Source organism: Syzygium oleosum, unplaced genomic scaffold (genome assembly GCF_021117445.2).
Source record: "Syzygium oleosum isolate NSW1041296 unplaced genomic scaffold, Sole_v2.1 Sole_v2.17, whole genome shotgun sequence".
Lineage (NCBI taxonomy): Eukaryota > Viridiplantae > Streptophyta > Magnoliopsida > Myrtales > Myrtaceae > Syzygium > Syzygium oleosum.
Genome location: NW_026607501.1, coordinates 4,541,009 through 4,563,684, shown reverse-complemented (window position 1 = coordinate 4,563,684; position 22,676 = coordinate 4,541,009). Strand labels below are relative to the sequence as shown.

Below are 22,676 nucleotides of genomic sequence, written 5' to 3'. Positions count from 1 at the left end.
AAAAAATCAAAAATTTTAAAACTTTATAAAATAGCTTAAAATACTTGTGGCCACCCACTTTGAATTAAATTTAAATTTTTTGAGGTACCCAAATGATATTTTTAAGACTCCTTAATTTAGGGATTTAAAATGGGTTTTGACCCCTAAAAGGGGTTTAACCCCCAAAATGGGTCTTTACGTATAAAAAACCCTAAAACCTTAAAAAACAACACAATCCTTTGAATAAATAAGCCTTTAAAGCTTTATTAGGATTTAGGTGTTTTGATTTATTTTCATTTTAGAGACCATTTCAAAAAAAATGAATTTCTGTTTCGGGAAATAGAAATTTGTGTTGTTATCAAACGAGTTTATGTTCCAGAAAATAGAAATTTTATGATGTTATCAAACGGGTTTATGTTCCAAAAATAAATATTTTTAGTTGTTATCAAACGGGTTTCTTTCCTCAAAAACTCGTCCTGGAATCTGGGAATGTTTCTGGAACATAATGGTTATCATTCGTGCCCTAAGTTGCCTGCAGCTCATCAAGTGTTGACCCTCAGCTCGGAGCGCCTCCAAATGGGCTGGCAATCTGTACATAATCTGGTTAATAAAGGTCACACTTAAACAGTGTGTCAAGATTTTGGGAGTGCTCTGAAGCAGCAAATGTAGAAATGCTGAACAACACAGAGGAAAGTCAAAATCAAACAAATTAACAAAGAGGCAGACATTAGGAGATTATCTCTGCAGTCATCCTGAGACGATTTCAGAGATTGATCAATAATCAGCTCCGATTCATAACAATGAGTTTCCCTTAATGTCAGCGGCGCCCAGGACAAAAGAATATACATGGGTAAGCCATGACCCGAGCAATGGTAAGAAGTGAGAATATCAGCTTTTGCATGGCCCTGTAAGTCTTGATGCAGATGAGGCTCGAAAGAAATGCACGAGAGTGAAAACAAGCATCTATTCAAACCCCCCTCCCTTTCTCTCTTTTCTCCCGTCCTCCTTCAGTAATAGCCAACACCTCTCATCTCCCCCTGTGATGTCTGCTGGGAATCGCCACCTTTCCCGACAAACACAATGCGACCTGCATGATACGCACAAATGAATTAAGATCACAACAAAAGAAAATCTTCTGCACCTTAGATTATGTCCTCTAACTAACAATTTCCCTTGAGAAATCATTTCTTCCTTAACTTTAGAACCTATGGGCCAAACAGCTACAATAGAAGCCTTATTTTTTTAGAAGACCTCCATCCTTGACACCTGAAAGAAATGCTAAGATGCAACAGAAAAACAAGGACACCTCATTTCCAAAACGAACTCTGCAGCAGTTAGGTGAGATGTTTACATATCCTACAAACTAGGCAACACATTTACATACGCAACAAGAAACTATCTTCGGCATTTTTGCACGATGGGTACTAAACAGTCATTTGCTTAACCATCTAGCAATTCCTTAGATTATTCATAAATTTGGAATGTGAAATGGATGTCGGTCACCACCTTCATTTCCAAGGAAACGCATATAAAAGATGGCCAAAAAAAAAAAAAATTGGCCTTCCCAAGGACAGAATAATTAGCTTTAAGGATTACAGAGATTATATAAACTTCTTAATAAATGAAAGACCTCATATCCCTGTCATGTCAGTAAACCGAAACCATACAACCATTAAAAAAGAGAAAAGTACAGAACTGCACATACCGTTTCGACGGATTGCAATCTCCCTTATACGTCGAATAAGACCAGTTATAGGATCAGTGAAGACTTTGGACTCCAAATTGCCCTCCAAGTACAAGATCATGCTACGGTCACCAAAATATAAGAAAGCGCGTGGCACGTCAGTATTCTTGTGAAAGTATAAAGCAATCGAAAGAATAACTAAATTACAGTAAGAGCAGCATTTAACAATAATAAAAACTACAAAGTATGGGTTGGTCCTTTAGCAGAGGTTGCCCAGCTACAGCTCCCAAGAAACTAATTCTGGATAAGTTACAAGAGCGCCACTTCTCTTTTCCCCCTCCATCTCAAACCCAGCTTACTAAGCAAATAAACATCTTATATTGTCAACATCCCAGCTCAAATCAAATCCTAAGCACAGATATGCTCCTTCCATTGTTTCGGCCAATGATATTGATACACTCCTTCCTATTTTTCGGCCAAGGATATGCTCCTTCCTTGACCTTTCATTTTCAGCCATCAAGCATCGATTGAACATCATGGACGGCATGGTACAAGGACCACCAAACAAGTTAAACCACAAACCAATCTTGACTCAAACATTTTGGAAAGGAACATACATTATTTAGCTTACCGTCTGCAACTACTGCACTTAGAGCGACGTAGTGTTTGGAACACATTCTTCATAAGAATAGTATAACCTTCTATTACGTGTCATGTTAAGGGTTCTCTGATCAGCGTCATCAATTTCATCTCAAAAGTTTATCCCGTAACTACATTCAACTTCAGCCCAAACAAAATGAGCAATAATAAGATTAATTCACCATCAAACCCACAGCTTTATCAGGTCAACTTACCAATATTACTTTTATCATTAGTACGACGAGACCTCAATAAACAAGTCAGCTACTTACAACCACTAAAGCCTTCAAGCAAATCCAAAGACCATTAGTCAAACCTATCATTACATATGCTATTCAACCCACATGTGCTACCGCTAACTGCAAGTGCAACCTAGGACATAATGACTAACATGCCAAAGTTCACTAAACGAGTTACAATTTGCACAGAGATACACGTCATATAGGGAAGATAAGACTCTCACCCAGGACTAACATGCTTCCTGACCATTTCCCCCAATGCCTCGGGATAGACCGAAACACGATGCCACTGGACCGAAGATCGATCCGCATACTCTCTGGGGTCCTCATTTTGCAGGGGCCTCCTGTTGTTGCGGATGCCGCCTGTTCCGACTGAGAACAGGGTAACCATCCTCCCACTCTTCAGCCTCTTCACAACAGGAATTTGCCCAACCTGCCCCATTATTATAGCCTAGCAAACCTCGCAAGCAGAATCTCCAATCAAAAAACCCTCAAAGTCACAGCTATCGCACTAAACAAAGCGCAATTAGGCAAATCAAAAGGAGAGATCAGCATTGACAACCCCAGAAGAGAAAAAAAAAATGACACTTTCGCGCTTAGCGGAGAAACTAGCAGCTAGCCACTGATTGCTATATCATGAGGCAAATACAGAGGAAGCCAATCCACAGAAACACATTGTCTACTACGCACATAAACGTCCATTACCTACAACAGCAAAAGTTGCATTTCCATAACATTTCTGGCACAAAAGGCCAATTTCGCCGATACACGCGCCGGCATCGCGAAGAAAACAAAAACGAAGCGCGAGCTCAGAACGCACGCTACGGAGTACGAGAGGCACCACCGAGCCAGCCCACCGGAACCTCACCTTGTAAATCCCGACGTCGAGGCCGTCCCTGAGGGGCCGGTCGTAGACCGTGCGCGGCTGGTCCGGCTCCTGCGCCGATGACGCCACCTCCGACGCCGCCGCCGGAGGAGGAGGGGCCGCCGCGTCGGACTCCGGCGCGAGGCCCCCGTCGTCCGGTCCCGAGGCCGTCGTGCACAGGGACGCGGCGGCGGCGGCGGCGGCGGCGGGAGCTCTGTGGCTCGAGAGGAGGCATCGGTGGAGGCGGGACGAGAGCTTGGAGAGGGAAGTCGCCATTGATGCGAGCTCGGGGAAGGGTGTGGGAGGATCGCGCGCGGTGGTCTTGCAGAGGGTCGTCTTCGGTCAGGGGGGCTTAAACCCTAACGACGACGAGCACGCAAAAACCTCTTTCTCGAGAAAATTGAGAAAATTATGTTAAAAAAAAAAGAAATTAAGAAAACGGGGGAAAAAAAAAAGGAAAAAGAAAATGGCGAGCCGGATTTTAAAACCGATAAACCGAGCCAAATCAAACCGGTTTATCGATTTTATTCATTTTAGTTTTGGGTTGGATTTTTTTTTATCGGTTTATTTGGTTTGATATTTGATTTATAATTTCGGCCGATAAAGCCGGACCACGCCGATAAATTTCAGGAAAATGACATTAGGAATGCCATAACTCTCATACGGCGCTCACTTTACTGTTAAAACTTTTTCGCCGAATTACTTTAGTGCCACCTCAGACAAAAAACGATCGCTCAAACGCCTCTAACGACAAAGGGAAATGATTACGAGATGGTTTTTAATGTATTGTGAGAGTAGCAGTCTGTTCTGGACCACAAAAAATCAAATAACAAATAATTATAAATCGTTGTGGTGTCCACTTTTTCAAGAATTTGTGGCTCAAAACGAGCTGTTATTCTCACAGTGACTAGACTATTATGCTTGCAAAGCCCAATAACAAAATCCAGCAAATGCGTGACTTTTTTAATTAAATGCTAAATATTACATTACCTTTTTACTTAAATGTTAAATTTTACGTGGCATTTTTTTTATAGAAAATAAAAAGAAATTCCACGTGTGTCGAGAGTAAAAATAGAGGCCGCACAGAGTCAAGCAACTTAATCTCTCTCTCCACATTGTTCTCCTACCGGCAAAATCAAAAGCGAAAAGTCGTAGTACTACAATGAGCGTCGTATTAAAGTTATGGCACTCCTAGTGTTCTTTTACTGAAAATCACGATTATACTTACTCGTGTGAATTAAAAATCGAGTGGGAAAAGATTACCTCATGGGATTTTTGGTATGATATCTTTTATTTGGGAAAATATCCCCATATGGCAACGAATTTGGGCATATCTAATTCAATTATGTCTTGATGTGAATCTATGTTGCGAGTGAATCTACATGAAATATGGTCATCTTGTTGCTTGATCACGACCACCCCACTTTTTGCATCCCTTATAAACAACATGTCACGAGGTAACGTGGTTGCTAAGAAAATAGCATATCAAAATCAAGTTTGTTGAAATTTGATGAGTACTCAAAAACTTTAGGGTTAATATCACGAAAAACCTTAAACTGGTACACCAGTGATAATTTTACTCAGAATTATTTTTTTGACAACTAAAAATCCCAAACTGGTACACTTGTGACAATTTTACCCTGGACTAATTTTTTAACCACCAAGAACTCTAAACTTGTACACTGGTGACAAATTTACCCTCCATTAGTTTCCGTTAAATTTTACTGTCAAATTGCTAAGTTTGATGATACGTAATAGTTGACAGGTGTACCAGTTCGGGGTTTTGCCCCTATGTTTGCCATAAGTTTATCAATTTGTGATTTTCGTGATATTAATCCAATTTAATGGACACTAACGGAGGGTAAATTTCTCACAAATGTACCAGTTTGAGATTTTTAGTGGTCAAAAAATTAGTTTGGGTAAAATTGTCACGGGTGTACCAGTTTGGGGTTTTTGGTGGTCAAACAATTAGTTCGGGATAAAATTGTCAAAAATGTACTAGTGTGAGGTTTTTTGTGGTAAAAAAAATAGTTTGATGTAAATTTGTCACAAGTATATCAATTTAAGGTTTTTCGTGGTATTAACTCAAAACTTTAATGAGTCGGGTTTGAAATTTTATGTGACACAATAAAAAGAAGAAGAAGGTATCATCATGATGAAGTCCTAAGGAAATAAATCGTCGAAAACTCATTTTACTTCCATCCCTAGGCGAATTCTCGATTTTATTCGAAATTGTCATCGATTCAGAAAAAAAGAAAAAAGAAAAGAGAGCAGGGTTGATTCTTTGTGATGGAGTCGCTATTAAATGTGTCAGATCTATTAAGCTCGATATACTACAATCGTTAAATCGTGTGAACCTCACGTCAAAACCTTATATCGAAAATGCAACAAATTGCCGATGCGATGAGTCGACATGAATTCGATAATAATTTGAGTTGTCCACGCCCTAGACCAATGGGAGCCAAAAGGCCTACCAAGCCCAAAAAAAGAAAAAAAGAATTATAAATAAGGCTTTTTTTGCGAAAAATGGATGATTCGGAGGAAAATTTTCCTAAAAATAATTGCCATATATTGCTTAAAAAGATGAATGCATGGAAAAAAAATCTTCATCGTCCATGAAAACATTCGAACATAAGTTGCGATCGACAACAAATTTTTTTCATTAATTGATTATTTTAAGTTATACAAGCACTCATTTTAGGAAGATATTTTTAAAATTATTTATTTTTCGCGAAATAAATAAAATGTTTAGAAGCGGCGTTTTTTAATAGTTTTTTCTTGTTAAAAAAAAAGGGGGGATCCGCATTTTCCTTTAGCGGCAAGAAAACTGATTTCGAAAGAAGCCACACGCTCTCTCTCTCTCTCTCCGTCTTCTCCCTCCCGTCGTCGCTCCTCACTCTCGTCTCCTCTCCTCCTTCTGCTCCCCACTGTTTTCTTGCAGGCGAGCGAGTCGAACCATAACGGAGGAGGGCGACAATGGCGTCGGCGGCGGCGGCGAATTCCTACATAGGTTGCTTCTTGAGCCTGCTGTCAAGGTCCGACATGCGATACGCGGGCGTGCTCTGCCGCATCGACCCGCAGGACGTGGTCATCGGCCTCGCCGACGGTTCGTTCGACACCTTTCGTACCTTCTTTGGCTTTTCGTTTTTCGTCTCCTCGTAGAGTCCGAGGTTCCGCTTTTCCGAGCCGTTTTGTTGTTGCTGTTGTTGTTGGTGATCGGTCGACTCTAGGACGTGCATGGTGATCGGCATCGGTTGTGGTCCGTCTCAACTTATTTGGTTGTGCAAATCCGTCGGAAGATGATGAAACGAAGACTCTCGCCTAAGAGATCAGAGTTGCCGCGTTGTGGTTGTCGATGGAACTTTTCGAGGCGTTGATTACGGATGGACGACGTTTCGTGGGTGTGTTACTTGTAATGAGCGAATGTTGAAGTTTCAATTCGTTTCAAGAAGAGAAAAAGATTAACGGCGAGACTTATGCGACGGATGGTGCGTGCTCACATGCCTGTATCGTTGCCGTGTAGACGAATGGTCAGTGTGCGAAGATAGTTTTTTGCTTAGCCAAGGGTTTATACCTGTCTTGGGTAGAAGCAAGAGGATGACTGTGCTCGTGAGAGATCAAATATTTTCCTATGGTGGATGATTGTAATTTTTCAATGATATCGAATTTACTCGTGACTAAATTTCGATGATCACGCGATTATAACATCAAGGAGCAAGTTGCAGTTCATGGGAGAAATATTTAGAGAACAAGAGAAAGTGTAACACGAAATATTAATGTCTGTGCTTATAGCATGAACTGCTTTTGTGAAGCTTGGCCTGAAATTCATGGCACATTCATTGCAGGGATGTGATATGGTATTCACATCACTAGCTGCAAAAAAAATAAAAAAAATACATGCTTTACTTTGAACTTGGAGGCAATAGAGCTTATGTGGTGACTCCTCGGTACTGGGGGCTTAATGGCTTCTACTTTCTGGAGTCTAGCACACTGCAACTAAGAAGGTGTATATGTTAGTTTTGTCCCGCTGATAAGCCTCATGCATGCTTCATGTAATTCAAAATCATAGCTTAGTCACTTCAGTGATTTCCCTGTATGTTACCACTTACCTTAAGAATATAATTTCAACTATACTTTATTCCCAGGACTTGAAAAACGTAAGTTGGAGTTAGGATATCTAGGTGAAGCACATCCTAACTGATGAGATCCAATGATTTTATCTGTTTATTGGTCTTGGTGCGTTTTGTTTCTTTCAGCAAATTTCTAGTTCTTATTGTTGCATGTTACTTCAGGTTTGAGCTGCCTCTGAAACATTTGACTGCATATTTGTTATTGTAGACAGTTAGAGACATAAAATAGCTCTTCCAATGTCATTCTACCATCTGAATCTTCCCTTCATTTACTGCAGTGAGATCTTTTGGAACAGAAGGGCGAAGAAAGGATGGTCCTCAGGTCCCTCCTGATGGCAGAGTTTTCCCGTACATAAATTTCAGAGGGAGTGACATAAAGGTTGGCATTATATTTGGACTGATGCCATCCATGAACTGCATATAAGAAAGCATATGTTGTATCGTTGACTATCCTGTAGTATAGTTGTTCATAAACACAGGAGTATTGCAGTTCGTAATTCTGACTCATGCTAGCATTAGTAACTACTAGATGCTGAAGCTTCGTTTTGGTGATCTATTTCTTTGATGTACTTATGTCAATATTTGTATTAAAATTCACATGACTGACTAAAGGAGAGGAACAAACCTGCTTGTGCATATGTTGCAGGAATTGCAGGTTTTATCTTCAGAGTCTCAACCTGAAAAGATTACATCAGACCTGCCAGATGATCCAGCCATCATACAGGTTTTATCAACTTTGTGTTCTGATCTGGTGCTTGAGATGGAAACAAGCCATCGATTCATGTTGCATTAGCTTCTCATACAGGCTTATTTCCTCCACTCTTCATCTGCATCTGCAATCACTCCACAGGCCACCACAATCAGCAGACCCAATAGCACCAGTTTAGGACTTCCAAAGTTGGCTGACCACCAGAGTCTTTCTCCATATCAGCCCATACAGAACTTAACATCATTCAGTTCATTGCTTTCTATAAATACACTTGCTGCTGGTCAGCCCATGCTATTTCATGGGCAAGAATTTGATAGGAGTACAGGGGAAGTCCCTTATCCTCAACAGCAGTTATTGGCTGGACAGCCACCTGGTCTGGCTGCATATCATATTAAGCAACCAATGCAACATCCTGTAACAAATCTGCTGACAATGAGTGTTGCAGCAACCTATGGATTATCTGCTTCTTTGAAGCCCCCTGTTATCATGGATTCTTTGACATCTACACCAATTTTGATTCCCTCAGATCTGCCATCGGATCCTGCTTTATTGATTTCGGATACAATGCCTAGTGTGGCAAAGGATTTGTTAAGTTCTGGTATAACGTCAATGTCTTCGGCGGCAAAGTGTTCTAGTACTGCTGGTCTGAATGTTGACCCCATACCTCAAGTTATCCATGGAGAAAACTTTGTCCGAGGGTCTGGGTTGGCTCCGGAAAGTTTGCCTCTAGCTACGTTGCGTATGAATGAATCAGGCAGTCCGAATCATATGGAGAATTTGAAGCCATCACTGATGACCCCTAGTCAAATTTTACAAACCGGTGCCCATCCACTTTCTTCATCTCATTTTTCTAGAAGTGCTCATGAAGATAAAGAGGTCGTTAAATCTTTGACTTCTGGATCGCTGCCAAGGGAACCAACAGGTGCTCAGGCACCCATTTTGCCTCTTCCAAAACCACATGCCAAAAAGGTTTTTCCATCTCTATTGACTCAGTTCATATCTGTGATATTGTGATTCTCAAAATAGTAATTTGCATATTGTATAGTTTTAAACTGGCTTAAGACGAATACTAGATATTGCCTAAGGATGCATATTGATTATACCTACTACAGGTCTAAGTGATTCATCATCCACCTTTAAACCCCCATCCTCAACACACATGAAAGAAAAAACGGGAACCAAGCAAAAGAAAGGTGGGACTCTGCGGGCTGCTCTTTACTGTAAACTCCCGATAGGCAAAGGCTTGATTCTACCTAAGTTTGTTCTTGTAAAATAGATAAAGATAGCACCACTGAAGCTAGTTTACTTTTCTAGAAACTTTGAAACATCAAAGTAGTAATCCTTGAATGCACCGAGCGGTTGCCCACGTTTTATGGTGCAAGTGCTGGTATTCAATGGCAGAGAGTAGCTTATGCATAGAGGTGGATATGAGAGCTACGGAATGACATCCATGTATCTGTTTTACATGATGTATGAACCTCAGCACATTATTTGATACAAGCTATATCTGGATTTTATTCTCTTGTGGCTTAGTTGTGGCCAGAGGATTATGATTATATAATTATGTTATGTGGAATTTCAGTTATCTCTTGTTAATATATCAAAAATTTGGTGCATCGTTCGGGAGGTAATTATTATGTTTTTCACCCTCCAATATGTTGTTTTGAAACACTAGACTAGAACAAAAGTTGTATTTACTCTCTTGTTCTCAGCTATAGAGATTAAATACTTGGCTTTTATCTTGTTAAATACCTGTCTAGTTTATGCTCATCTTCCAGAAACTCCAGTCCACCATTCCTTTACAAGCAATCGCGAGTCTTAATGTTTCAATTGAATGAACTAATTTTTCCTTTTCATCCTTTATAACGTCTTGTCCATGACAAGCATTTAATTGGGGCAACTTTTAACTTTTTGGCTATTTTTTTCAGTATACTAGCAGTTTTAATTTCTAAAAATAAATTTTTTTTGTTTTGCTTTGACTATTGTCCAGTAAACTATATTTTCGCATTTTGTCCTCAGTTTTAAAAGACTCTTTCAGTCTCTTGCTTCACTGCCTCTTTCCTTTATTAAAAAAGAAGCACCTGAATTTCTAGTTGCTCCGCCAAGTGATATTGCATTCCTGGAGAAAAAGGCGCTACATCTCCTTATGAACTTACGATTTTTACTCGTTCTTGTCAATTGCCGTTGTGATATATTTCAGATTTGTAACATCTATATATTGGAGCTTTCATGTGGTCATTTCGGTCTAATACGATGCATCTATGTTAGTGAGGAAACTTGTCCATGGCTAGTAAGATGGGTTCTGAATCTAGTTTTATTATGCTTCATTGCATGACTTGTGCTCTCTAGATCAGCCGGAGGACCTTTTGAAACTCTGAATTTTATCTGCCTTCACTTTTCTTGACACATCTTTTCCTCCAAAAGTTATTTGTTTTACATGCTCGCTAGTGGTTTTTTGGAATAGGTTGCACTAACAAAAAAGTGATTTAGTTGACAGTATATTGCATCTTTAGTGGCTGTTACATTTGTAATCCGGTTGAAAAGGAAATAGAAACCAAAAGAAGCCCCCACATTTTATAGATCATGTTCATGGACGTCTTTTACCCTGTTTTGATTGCATTCCCTTAGCTGTCCTTATGCCCTCTTCCCACCTCATTTTGGCTTATTGAAGCCAAAGATTTTATGTAAATGAGCTGGTGAAGATTATGTGCTTTGCAGTTTCTCGCTTAGCTGTTGTAGATGTATCTAACTTTTTAAAGAGATGCCTTTACTCTGCATCTCTGGAGTTAGAGTTGTGTCTCTCATACTTTCTCAATAAGACATTTTCTGGTATTCTTTTCGAACATTACCCTTATTGTGTCTATAATAGAGAGGGCAAAGCTAACGTATGTCTGTTTGTTAATTCATATCATTCTTTTCTTTATCCAGCCTTTGTTATATCTAAATCTCTTTTTCAGAATTGGATTTTCATAGAGCCTCTGCTCTCTTCCTCTGCTTCCTTTTGTCAGCATAATAGTGCCACTTTAGACTCTAATAACAGTCATAAAGCTAATGGTCCGGCAAAGGGAAGCACAGTAAAGATATTTCTTTCTGTGAACTTGCCAGTCCATATTGTTTGCCTTCTCATTGTCTTCACAGTTTAAAATCTTTGGCTTTATCCATTATTTCAGGCGTATAAAGGCAATCTGCAGAATCACAACAGTTTTGCCAGCAAGTCGGCAGAAAGAGGAAAGATGGTATCACACATTCACAGAGCAAATTGTCACATGCTTATATGTGTTTTCTAATACACGTGAGTGTCTATAACTACTATTAACTAGAGGCCTTTCTCTCTCTCTTACAGCATAAAGGTGCTCCTCAGTACACTAACAATCATAAAGCTTATGGAGAGGGAAAAGGAGAGAAGGTAAAGCTTTTATCTATGAGCTTTTCTGAATTTAGCTTCTCTTTCTTTATATCAGACTCATGGGTCTGCCTTGATATCTATTGTTTTAACTTTCAGATGAGAACATCTAATGTACAGAATCCGAGAGTTGCTGTGAGCAAGGTGGCAGAAAGAATAAAGAGGGTATAATGGCTTTTTCCAATTTTTTCTCATGACCGTTTAGAACATCGTGTTGTAGGTCCGGAAGGTGTCTTCACCCCAACCACAGAAGCCCAGTGGTTTTGTTTGCCGTCTTTGCATGTCCTTATACTTGTATGTGTCTCCTTGTTGCACCATCAACTTTCTATCAGATCAACAGAGCTGATTCTTGGACTCTTCCAATCACAAAGACCAAACCATGGGAAAGGGAAAACAGGGTATACAGATACCTCTCAATGTTCTTGTCATTTCTGCCAACTATCACTTAATTTGGAGATAGAGAAAAGAGCAGCTCATATTTTTCATTCCATGTTATCACGTGTTCCAGATGACTAAGGCTGAGTCAAGAACCCACCAAATCACAAGCAATTCGGGGAAAGGAGGAAAGAAGGTAATACTAATACTCGATATCTTTTTGTTTGAGATTTGTCCCATACTTTCCCTTTTCACCTCAAACCTGTTTGCATATTATATTTGATTCTGTGCCTTTCTGTATTTCCTGGGTAGCTCCAGATAGATAGGGCTGGCAGGCAGCATCATCAAACTAGTAAGAGCATCTCAGTGGGAAGAGGAAAGAAGGTATCACATTTTTTTTTCATAATTGTTTGTATAGCCCCATGACATGAGTAGTTTAAGTTCAATGCTGCTTTTGCTCTTCACCGCTGTGTAGTTGATTGGAGCTGCTACTGATTGTTATCACCATAATAAAGGAATTGCTCAAGGAAAAGGAGAAGATGCGATATGACTCTCTCTTCTGATTCTAATGAATGTCTTGAAACTTAGCAGCAATTAGTAAGATGCATGTAGAAAGCAACAAACAATATAGAAAGCCAAAAAGGGGTAAGACACATCACCTCTAAAATATAGACAGCACTTCCTAAAACTGAGAGCCCAAAACAGAGATTTAGTTTCAAAGATGTGGAAAGCAAAATGATGAAAATCTTAAAGATGAATATCCAACAAATGTACCATATATGAGTAAGAAGAGTACCACAAATAATGTGTAGAAATGATTAGCTTGCGAGCCAAAAGAAATTGGACGATACACATGAAATTCACAAAATAATTAAATTGAAACATATAAACTTTGTTGCATAAGAGTTAAAAAAAAATAGAAATTGGAATTAGTAATCGTAATCAGTTTTATGAACTGACAATATACGAGGTAAAAAACATAGAGCAACTGGTTGACAATATTGATTGCAATTCCAAACAAGCTGGAAAATAAAAGAAAATGGAGAAAACACTAACTAGAAGTGAAAATTGGTAATTTAGAAGAGTGGAGGTCAAATTATAATTAAATTTCGTCATCAGTTGGATGAGTAAATCATTTGGCATGCAAATATTGCTGCAAGTTGATATTAGGGGTATTCCATTTATTATCTAAGTTCTCTAGTGATTTTGTACATCACTATCAAGATACTGTGAAAAGAAAAGGAATAGCTATGGGTAGTTTTTGATATAAACATTTGGAAAACGTAAAATAATTTTTTACTTGTTTGAGCGTTCAATAATATCGCTTTTTGAGGTTTTGTTATATACAAGCTTTTTCGTTCAAAATCTCCCTCGAAATGAATGGATGCATCTGCAACAACAATAACATTTGGTCCGTTTCTCACTAATTGGGGCTGTATGGATCATCTTACTATAGGATCCATGTCATAGAGATTCAGCAAAAGAGACATGTATGTATGAATTGTTTATACGAGTCTGAAAAAGATTGTATCTTGAATTTGAGCCTATAGGCTTGCGCTTTTACATGGATTACCATTTGTTAGTTTGGATCCATGCGGGATCAGCGAATAGTCACGTTGCCTTCACTCTCTGTCTTTTAACGTTCCTTAGGGTCTGATCGCACTTCTTTATGGGTTCTCTTTTCATTTCCAGATTCCACATTTGGCTGCCAAATATGCCGAGGATTTTGATTTCGTGGCAATGAACAAGAAATTTAACAAGGACGAAGTGTGGGGTGAACTTGGCAAGCAGAACGAAGCTCACCTAAAGACGAAAGCAGATGGTTGTGATCTTCCTGCCGAGGATGCTGAGCATGTAGATGCTGCAATGAAATTGGATAAGAAGGTGAATCATAGTGAGCTTAAAGAGTTACAGGTTCTCTTTCATTCTTTCTTTTGAAATGGAGATGTCTTTTCCTGTTTGGATGATAGCCTGGTTATGTGAAGGATGACTTTTTTGACTCACTTGCGACCGGTACACCTAGGCAAAGGAAGCCGAAAATATCTGAACAAAGGAAGTTGAATATGGAGGTATCACTTCATATAATTTCTAGTGATTATCCAATGTTTGTTTTTTGTTATTTTCTAACATTTTCTTGACTTGGTCCTCAGACATTTGGGTATTTCCAGGTGTGCCAAAGGAGTCATGGTAGCCGAACATCGAGGCTTGGTGGCAATTCAAAGGTCATTTCCAACGGAAGAGAAAATGGTCATGCAGGGAGAGGCCGGGCGCATCCTACTTGGAGTCATGTCACATAGGAAACTTGAGGGATGCTTACAAATACTGGACACATACATTTAGAGCTCAGTACAGGTGATTGTTCTTTTTCCCTTAGCTTTGGGGTATAGAGCGAAGTCTTAAGATAGGGATTGTTACGTGCAAATTTGGTTAAGCCTTTTATCCCCCCCTTCTGCCAGACTCTGAATCTCGTTGCATGATTGTCAATGGCCCTTAAGACTAGTACAACTTACCAGCAAATCGGAAGTTTATTGGGCATTATATCAAATTTTAGCGAGACGAGGCTTAGGATTCCTAGAATACAATTTCAGGCTGGAAATCCCAAACATATCCTGAGATGGTTGAGTGAGAAAATTTAGCTTGGGAGGTACTCAGGTCTTGGTTGAAGGAGAATTGCGAATGAGTGAGTCGTGTGTGACAGGAACTTCGTGTGTGTTTCACCAGTCTTTTCATGTTTGAAACATCGGTTGCTCGGCGCTTAGTGCTAAACCTAGTCGAAAGACACTAATGATAGCTTTCAATGTTAACGCTCGAGAAAAGACAACTAGACAAGTAAAATAAAATTCCACTAGGACACTGATATCCTAGGCTCTATTTGTGCTATTGTTTCATGAAAGCACGACAACTTCACAAGTTGCACATTGGAAGCAAGAGTCAGTGTGTCGGTGTCTTATCCGTTTACACATTTGTTTTCAAAGGTAGGATGGCATGATCCGGAATGCCTAGATTGAGTCAAGTAATTGAGAGGATTCCAACCCTTATATAGTTCAAAAGATGGTTAAAATGACTCCCCGATGTGATCTTCAGGGCAACGTGCCATGAATTACAACGGAAAAATGACAGAGCGAACAGATAAGACTCGAGAAGTGTGATTTGACTGCCTGGTAACAACATCGCTTATGATTGCCTGAAGTGAAATCACAGATGAATTTCCAGCGGCATTAGAAATAATGTCATGGATAATCCAAGGATGAATACCAGCCTTGACGCCCATACAAATTGCCTCCGCTGCAGTAACGAGATGAATTCCCTCAAGCAGATCGTTAACCACCTTATATTTCCAGCAACATAAATCCAACACTTCTTTTTTTTTGGGTCGAAAAATCCATCACTTAGTGTGACACGGCATCCAGGATACAGTTAGAGACATTTATGGACATCTCGACGAATATTTCATCTTATAGCACAGCATGAACATCCTTTACTGCGGGATACAAATTTATAGTTTAACCATAAAAAAAAAAATGTTCGTCCGAATATGCAGAGCTTTTCTCTAGTCAAGGTGAGCACACTTCCTGCCCCGATTTCTCCCCCAAATATGCATAGTTTGTCGGACATTGCTGCATTCACAAGCAAAACCCAATGAACAGCTGTTGTATGTTCACATCCAAATAGTCAAACATCATCAAGTCAGGAGGAAGGATGGTTGAGCCGGAGAGAACATGCCTCGCCCTGGCAATGGCACCCGACTTTCCTGACGAAGAGAGGGAGAAGGGAGAAGAATCAAAAGCAGCTCTTTCATGTGTTAAACCAACAGACGGATATACGGTGAGGCTAATCTAGTTTGAATCATACGAATCACTAGCTTACGAGAACGCTACAAATCGCTGCACTCTATGGAGGACTGGATATTTTGAAACCGGAATCGAATGGAAGCAATGCAAAAACTCGAGAAACTCCTAAAGTGGACGACCGATTTGCCCAGAGGCAAAGTAACCGTCTTTATCTTTTTATAAACAAATCGGACCTTCTTCTTTCGACCAATCAACAAAAGTTACCAAAAGTGAAGCGCTTGGACTTTATACCCAGCGCGAATGAGCGAAGCGGCCATCTCCAAGCTCAAGTCGGACAAGCCCACAAGAGAAACCACGTCTTGGGACGCCGCGCTCGAGAATTCTCGCAGTGTCCGAGCATTGTCTCGTCACATGGAATCGATGATCTAAATCGTAGCAAAAGATAAAGAAGACGACTCGGAATGACGGCAGGAGGAAGAATTCTTTACATATGAAGCCGAGAAAGCTCAGCGCCAGTGTTTACGCTGTAGTCGCCTGGAATTTGGCGCGGTTCGTTTTGTGCTCTTTCAGCAAATCCATTCTTAATCTCAAAAAAGTGCTATTAAGCGTCGAACTAAATAGATAAAGATGTTCTGACCAAAAAAAAAAAACAAAAGATAAAGATGTAAAGTTGACACTAGTTACGCACAACTCCTCGATGCCACATATAAGTTATCAGAAACGACACTGTAGCAGAATAAAATCATAATATCTAGAGCTTCCCAGTAGCCATATCTGTAGCAATATCCGCAAAATAAAGGGAAAATTCCAAAGATCATATTAAAGTGGTGCCCATATGACTTATTGATTTAAAGAGCAAGCAAACAAGTAGTTAATGGGTTATCAAAAAAAAAAAAAAAACCAAGTAGTTAATTCGTTACTTTCGAATCATCCTGCATGGGGAGCCTGAGCTCGAAGCCTGGGCAGAGGTTGGCAGACTCTACCACCATCTTGGCTAAAACATTCTCATCCTGCATTTTGAAGAGAAGTATCAATTACTGTGAACATGCACAAAGTAACTCCAAAAATGTAATATGCATTTCGAATAGATTACCTGGTCCCTCCTTTCCAAGGCCTCTTTTATTTGATCAATCTTACCAGCAATTGATAATACGAGAGACTCCTCAGCCTGTCCTGTTATCAGTAAGTAATAGACTTAATATGAGATGGATTATATAGCAGCTGAGTTTGATTCAACGCTCAGTAATTATTAATCTTAATCTTACTTGACTCTTCATATTGCTCCTTGAGACGTTCATTCTCCTTAGAGAAAGGATCTATGGAAGTAGACAAATGGTATGAGGGGGAAGTAATCAGACAGGCCAAGATCATCATATGTAACAAGCTAATTTATCGGGGAAACATTCAACATTCAGTTTTTCAACCATTCTCACAAATTTCATATTGTACGTGTTTGTAGTGCGTGCGTAGAAACATGGTGGTAGTAATGTTCTACAACCAAATAACGTTACCATCTAAAGCCCGCACATGAGAAGCTTTATACTTGAGAAGAAGTTCGTCCAACTTTGCACTCTCATCCCTGAATCTGTTTTCGCACTGCATAGCATCATCACATCAGATAAAATCCTCAGAGAAGATCACTCCTTCATAAATATTATGGTTTTACCCTTTACCTCTTCATTGCTCTTTCGGAGTAATCCCAGAAAGCAATCCCTACATAAATAACAAATTCATCATATCAAAACATTGTAATGAAACCTGCAGTCTGGCGAAATTTACCTATTTCACTCAAGCTAAACCGCAGAAATTTACCTATCTCGCTCAAGCTGTTTCTGCAGTTCACCGATAAACAATCTCGACTCCGAGAACAAGCTACAAAAAAAAACAATTGTTCAATACATGAATTGGAAACTCGCATTTCACAAAACTTCAATTGATAGTCTCCCAAAAGTTCACCTGTGTATAATGCCTAAGTCAAGCTCTTCTTCCTTTCCGGTGGACGGTATCTCACTGTACATTTCACGATTCACTCAGATTTCACGAAATGAAAAATTAAAAAAAAAAAAAAATACAGATTTACTGCAATCGAGACTCACCTCTTCAATAGCCTGTTGCCTTCGTCGCCGGGATCTTCCTCTCCGGTGGACTGCACCTCGCTGTACATTTCACGATTCACTCAGATTTCACGAATTGCAAAAATAAAAAAATTACAGATTACATCAATCGAGACTCACCCTTTCAATACACAGTTGGAGACGTCGCCAGGATCTTCCTTTCCGGTGGATTGCATCTCCCTGTACATTTACGATTCACTCAGATTTCAAGAATTGAAAAATTAAAATACGGATCTCCCTTTCTGGTGGACTGCATCTCACTGTACATTTACGATTCACTCAGTTTTGAGGAATTGAAAAAGAAAAAGAAAATACAAATTACACTGACCGAAGGCTTGAATCTCGGCGACGTCCATACGATGAGCATGCCGTGAGTCTCGCGGCGGCGATGTTGCCGGCTTGATTCTCGGCATCTTCGGCAGATTGATTCTCGGCGGCGTCGCCGGCAGATTGAATCTCGGCGACATTTCCGGTGGACATGGCTTTGGGAAGAATTCGTTCAGTTCGGCTTTTCCCTCTGCTTGCCGACTCCTTGCTCACTCTCACTTGTGTATGCGTTCGAAATAACCCTGATTGAGCACTCATTAATAATAGAGTTGATTAAAAAACCAAAAGGAATTTTCTCGAAAAACACTAGATTGATTGGCACGCTTACGATAAATTTACCATAAATTTATTTTTTGACCATCAAAAACCCTAAATCGATATATTTGCCACAAATTTAAATTTACCCTAAACTCAATTTTTTACCACAAAAAACCTCAAGCCGATAAACTTATGACAAATTTATCTTTCGTTAAATTGGATTGATACCATTGAAAAACCGCAAATTAGCAAAGATGTGAGAAACGGAGAAGTAAAATCCTAAACTGGTACACCCGTCAAATGCCACGTGTCATCTAACTTAGCAATTTTATGATAAGATTTAACGGAAATTAACGGAGGATAAATTCGTCACGGATTTATCAGTTTGGAGTTTTTTGTGATCAAAAAATTAATTTAACACATGTGTACCAGTTTGGGGTTTTTCGTGATATTATGGTATTAACCCTTAAAAAAAACAAAAATCATTCCTCTAAGGTGGATAAATCGATCTTGTTGTTTCTTCTTTTGTGTCCAGATCAAAAAAGTTTACTTAGGGCCCGTTTGGCAACTAGCCAAATTGTGAAAATTTCTGTTCATTTGCTCCCAGAATCAGTTTTGGAATAGAAATCCGTTTGTTAAATTTTTTTTTCTGGGCACAAATTCTTGCAAATTTGTGCACAAAATCAGTTTTGGAGCAGAATCAAGAATAAAAAAAAAGTAGCTTCTCGATTCTGGGAACAAAAATGAGAATCAATTTTTTTTTCTTCTTTTTCTTGATTTTTAATGTAGCTTCTAATGTCCGGCGCGAGGCCACCCTCGCCGTATTTGGCGAGATTAAAATATATTTAATAAAAAAATATTTTACCGGCCATGAACAAAAAAAATTTATTTTAGCAGCCATGGCCGGCGACCAGCCCATGAAATACCAGCCGTGACGCCCAAACAAAGTGCCTCCGCTGCAGTAACCGGATGAATTCCCTCAAGCAGATCGTTACCCAACTTATATTTGCTGCAACGTAAACCCAACACTTAGTTTGGCACATTTGTTAGCCAAAGAAAGGACTCTAAAAACCATACCCTCCTTGACGAAGCCCATCCAGGATACAGTTGGAAACATCTATAGACATCTCGACCAATATCTCATCTTAAAGCACGGCATGAACATCATTTACCACAGGGTGCAACTTATACTCTAACCATAAAAAGATGCAAACATTCCATCCAAATATGCAGGGCTTTTCGGCAGTCAAGGTGAGCAGAACTTCCTGCCCCAATTTCTCCGTCAAATATGTATACTTTGTTAGACATTGCTGCATGCACAACAAAATCCAATAAACCGTCCTTACATGTTTATAACCCAAATAGTTAACATAACGCCGGGAGGAGGAATGGCTAAACCAGAGAGCATATGCCTCGCCCTAGCAATGGCATCAGACTTTCCTGAGCAAGAGATCTCAACAGCAACAGGAAGAGCACAGGGAGGAGGAACTTTTATTCATTAACCAACGCACAGATATTCAGCGAGGCTCTACATGTACGAACTCCACAATAGCCAAAAAGAAAATGTCAGACCGCCACAAGCTTTCCGCTTAAATGCTCCAATGTACCCCAAAAAACAAATATGCATCTTCTACAAAGGAGACCTCAGCATTTTCTGCATAGAACAGACAGATCAAATTTTGTCAAAAGCAGGCAACAGCTGCCAGGGTCCTGAAACGGTGCTTTGCATTCACGAGGAAATATTGGTTCATGATAGACCAACGTTAATGTGGTCTCGCAAAAAAACCCCCAACTAAGTAACACGTGAAAACTCTAAAGATGCCCACTTTTCAATTCCAACAGTGACACAGTTGACACAAATTGCTCAGCAGTCTAAATCTAGTTCGACTCTTACAAATCACTAGCATATATGACTATAGACACTATGACATGGTGGAAGGCTGAGCCCGAAGCCATGGCACAAGTTTGCTAGCCTCCACCACCATCTTGGCTGAAACATTGTCATCCTGCATTTCGAAAAGGAAGTATCCACCATTGTCAACATGCACAAAGCAAGTCCAAAAATATAATCATTTCGAACGAATAAATTACCTGGTCCCTCTTATTCAAGGACTCTTCTAGTTTATCAATCTGGCCGGCAAATGATAATGCCAGAGACTCCGCACTCTGTCCTGTTATCAGCAAGTAATAGACGTAGCGATAATATATCGGGTGAGTTCGATTGAGCCCTAAGAGACCGAAGAGAATAGGAGTGATTATTAATCTTACTTGAATGGTCATACTGCTCAACGAGTCGTTCGCTTTCCGCCTTCAATTTGGAGAGAGCATCTGTGCAAGTAGACGAATGGTATGAGGCGAAAGTAATCGGACAAGCCAAGAACAATCTACTGGCAAATATTCAAATTTTCAGCTATTCTCAAATTGCACATCACAGTGAACATATGCGTAGAAGCATGGTACCATTGAAAGCCTGGTCGTGAGAAGCTTTGCACTTGACAAGCTCCTCAAAAAGTTGGTCCAAGTTCGCCTTCTCCTCGGTTAATTTCTGTTCGCACTGCATATTATGGACACATCAGATAAAAAAAATCCTCAGCGAGGATCACTCCTTAATAAAATATTATGGTGTTGCTCCTCCTTTACCTTTTCATAGCTCCTCTCCAGTGCCGCCAAAAAGCAATGTCTACATAAATTAATATATATTCATTATATCTTAAACATCCTACTGAAATAGTTTATCTGCAGTTTAGCGAAATGTACCTATTTAGCTTAAGCTTCTCCTGCATTTCGTCGATTGCCAATCTCGCATCAGACAACGATCTGCAAATCCAGAGTTCCATCATGAATGAAAACTCTCGCATTTCACACAACTTCAATTGATAGTCTTCAAAGAGTTCACCTGCGTATTAGGGTGTGGTTTTCTGTTCGTACGATATCCTTTAGCGTATTCAGGTGCTTCAGGTAACTGTACATTTACGATTTTTTCAGATTTCACGGAACGAAAAATTAAAAAGACAAATTACTTGAACCGAGAACTCACTCAAGCCCCTCCGACAGTATCACGCGAGGTTGAGTCTCGCCGGCTTCCCCTCCTGTCGACTGCATCTGACTGTATATACACGATCCACTCACATTTCACGGAATGAAATATCAAAAAAATTGCAAATCAGATGGAAACTCACCGCTGCCTCTTGATTGCCCTCTCGGCCGCCGCCGCCGCGGCGCCGGCAGCTTCGACGTCGGTAAGGGCAAGGGCGACGTCGACGTCGGTAGGGGCATCGGGAACTTCACTCATGGCGGTCGGTAGGGGCGACGCCGGCGTTTTGCTCAGACAATGGCTTTCCCGTAGGGTTTGCCGACTGTTTTCACCCTCCACTGTTCAAAAAATAACCCTAGCGTGAAAAAATTAATTAAAAAATAAATAAAATGGATGTATTAATTTTGTTGTTTCTGCTTTTTTTTGCATTTAACAAAATTCTCTATAATTCGAATATTGTAATTGATTCGATGATTGAAATTCTGTTTTAAAAGAAGAAAATAAAGTTACCGTGTTTATTTACAACTCTCTAAAAATAAAAGAAGAAATTTTGACCGTATATACACGATCCCCTCACATTTCACGAAATGAAATATCAAAAATACAAATTAGATTGAAACTCACCGCTGCCTCGTCATTGCCCTCTCGGCGGTGGCGCCGGCGGTAGTTGTGACGTCGGTAAGGGCGACATCGACGTCGATCAGGGCATCGAGAACTACACTCATGGCAGTCGGTAGGGGCGACTTCGGTGTTTTGCTGAGACAAGGGTTTGCCGACTGTTTTCACACTCCACTCTTCAAAAAATAATCCTAGCGTGATCAAATTAATTAAAAAATACAATAAAATGTATATTTTAATTTTTTTGTTTCTGCTTTCTTATTTAACAGAATTCTCTATAATTCGAATATTGTAATTGATTCGATGATTGAAATTCTTTTTTAAAAGAAGAAAACAAAGTTACCGTGTTTATTTACAACTCTCAAAAATTTTATTCTCCAATAATTTCATGTTTTATTTATAATTATTCTATTCGAATTCTTTTCTGAGTAAAATTCGTTGACTATGATAGTGAGCTCTTCATTATGTAGATTTGAGATGGGTTAATCAATAAGGACTACCAACAACCTTC

The 22,676-nt window shown here is 39.6% G+C and overlaps 4 protein-coding genes across 4 annotated transcripts in view; 1 reads left to right on the top strand and 3 right to left on the bottom strand.

Annotated features, from left to right (window-relative positions):
• Nucleotides 1-664: 664 nt before the first annotated feature.
• LOC115676779 (single-stranded DNA-binding protein, mitochondrial) lies at nt 665-3,799 on the bottom strand. The gene is made up of 4 exons (XM_056318978.1): nt 3,410-3,799; nt 2,766-2,992; nt 1,685-1,785; nt 665-1,066 (listed from the first exon to the last, which is right to left on the bottom strand). Exons 1-4 carry the CDS (start codon nt 3,680-3,682, stop codon nt 987-989), a joined length of 681 nt encoding a protein of 226 aa, XP_056174953.1. The 5' UTR covers nt 3,683-3,799; the 3' UTR covers nt 665-986.
• A 2,521-nt stretch (nt 3,800-6,320) lies between these two features.
• LOC115676735 (protein decapping 5-like) lies at nt 6,321-14,561 on the top strand. Its single transcript, XM_056319196.1, has 12 exons — nt 6,321-6,512; nt 7,815-7,915; nt 8,183-8,260; nt 8,342-9,214; nt 11,416-11,481; nt 11,589-11,651; nt 11,748-11,813; nt 11,981-12,046; nt 12,157-12,219; nt 13,716-13,907; nt 13,994-14,092; nt 14,174-14,561. Exons 1-12 carry the CDS (start codon nt 6,383-6,385, stop codon nt 14,318-14,320), a joined length of 1,944 nt encoding a protein of 647 aa, XP_056175171.1. The 5' UTR covers nt 6,321-6,382; the 3' UTR covers nt 14,321-14,561.
• Nucleotides 14,562-15,185: 624 nt separating this feature from the next.
• Nucleotides 15,186-22,676, bottom strand: part of LOC115662610 (uncharacterized) — a 31,855-nt gene continuing 24,364 nt past the window's right edge. The window contains exons 3-10 of the mRNA XM_056319310.1: nt 17,771-17,824; nt 17,627-17,686; nt 17,488-17,527; nt 17,326-17,410; nt 17,080-17,130; nt 16,908-16,987; nt 16,728-16,824; nt 15,186-16,690 (exon numbers count right to left, since the gene is read on the bottom strand). Coding sequence (XP_056175285.1) covers nt 16,686-16,690; nt 16,728-16,824; nt 16,908-16,987; nt 17,080-17,130; nt 17,326-17,410; nt 17,488-17,527; nt 17,627-17,686; nt 17,771-17,824 — 472 coding nt within the window. The 3' untranslated portion in view covers nt 15,186-16,685. The remainder of the gene's footprint in view (nt 16,691-16,727; nt 16,825-16,907; nt 16,988-17,079; nt 17,131-17,325; nt 17,411-17,487; nt 17,528-17,626; nt 17,687-17,770; nt 17,825-22,676) is intronic.
• Nucleotides 19,441-21,854, bottom strand: LOC130134368 (uncharacterized). The gene is made up of 9 exons (XM_030584730.2): nt 21,693-21,854; nt 21,551-21,619; nt 21,410-21,475; nt 21,271-21,330; nt 21,154-21,193; nt 20,974-21,067; nt 20,782-20,841; nt 20,605-20,684; nt 19,441-20,519 (listed from the first exon to the last, which is right to left on the bottom strand). The coding sequence occupies exons 1-9, from the start codon at nt 21,803-21,805 to the stop codon at nt 20,436-20,438; spliced, it is 666 nt and encodes a 221-aa protein (XP_030440590.1). The 5' UTR covers nt 21,806-21,854; the 3' UTR covers nt 19,441-20,435.

What these genes read in the sequence shown, in the direction of transcription:
- LOC115676735 (XM_056319196.1), top strand. Translation starts at nt 6,383, where the DNA reads ATGGCGTCGGCGGCGGCGGCGAATTCCTACATAGGTTGCTTCTTGAGC. An exon ending in CATGGGAAAGGGAAAACAGG is followed by an intron (nt 12,047 to 12,156) that starts GTATACAGATAC and finishes CACGTGTTCCAG; the next exon opens with ATGACTAAGGCTGAGTCAAG. An exon ending in CAATGAAATTGGATAAGAAG is followed by an intron (nt 13,908 to 13,993) that starts GTGAATCATAGT and finishes TTTGGATGATAG; the next exon opens with CCTGGTTATGTGAAGGATGA.
- LOC115676779 (XM_056318978.1), bottom strand. Translation starts at nt 3,682, where the DNA reads ATGGCGACTTCCCTCTCCAAGCTCTCGTCCCGCCTCCACCGATGCCTC. An exon ending in AGGAAGCATGTTAGTCCTGG is followed by an intron (nt 1,786 to 2,765) that starts GTGAGAGTCTTA and finishes TGGTGACCGTAG; the next exon opens with CATGATCTTGTACTTGGAGG. An exon ending in GATTGCAATCCGTCGAAACG is followed by an intron (nt 1,067 to 1,684) that starts GTATGTGCAGTT and finishes CGTATCATGCAG; the next exon opens with GTCGCATTGTGTTTGTCGGG.
- LOC130134368 (XM_030584730.2), bottom strand. Translation starts at nt 21,805, where the DNA reads ATGAGTGAAGTTCCCGATGCCCCTACCGACGTCGACGTCGCCCTTGCC. An exon ending in GAGAAGCTTAAGCTAAATAG is followed by an intron (nt 21,194 to 21,270) that starts GTACATTTCGCT and finishes TAATTTATGTAG; the next exon opens with ACATTGCTTTTTGGCGGCAC. An exon ending in TGAGCAGTATGACCATTCAA is followed by an intron (nt 20,685 to 20,781) that starts GTAAGATTAATA and finishes TGCTGATAACAG; the next exon opens with GACAGAGTGCGGAGTCTCTG.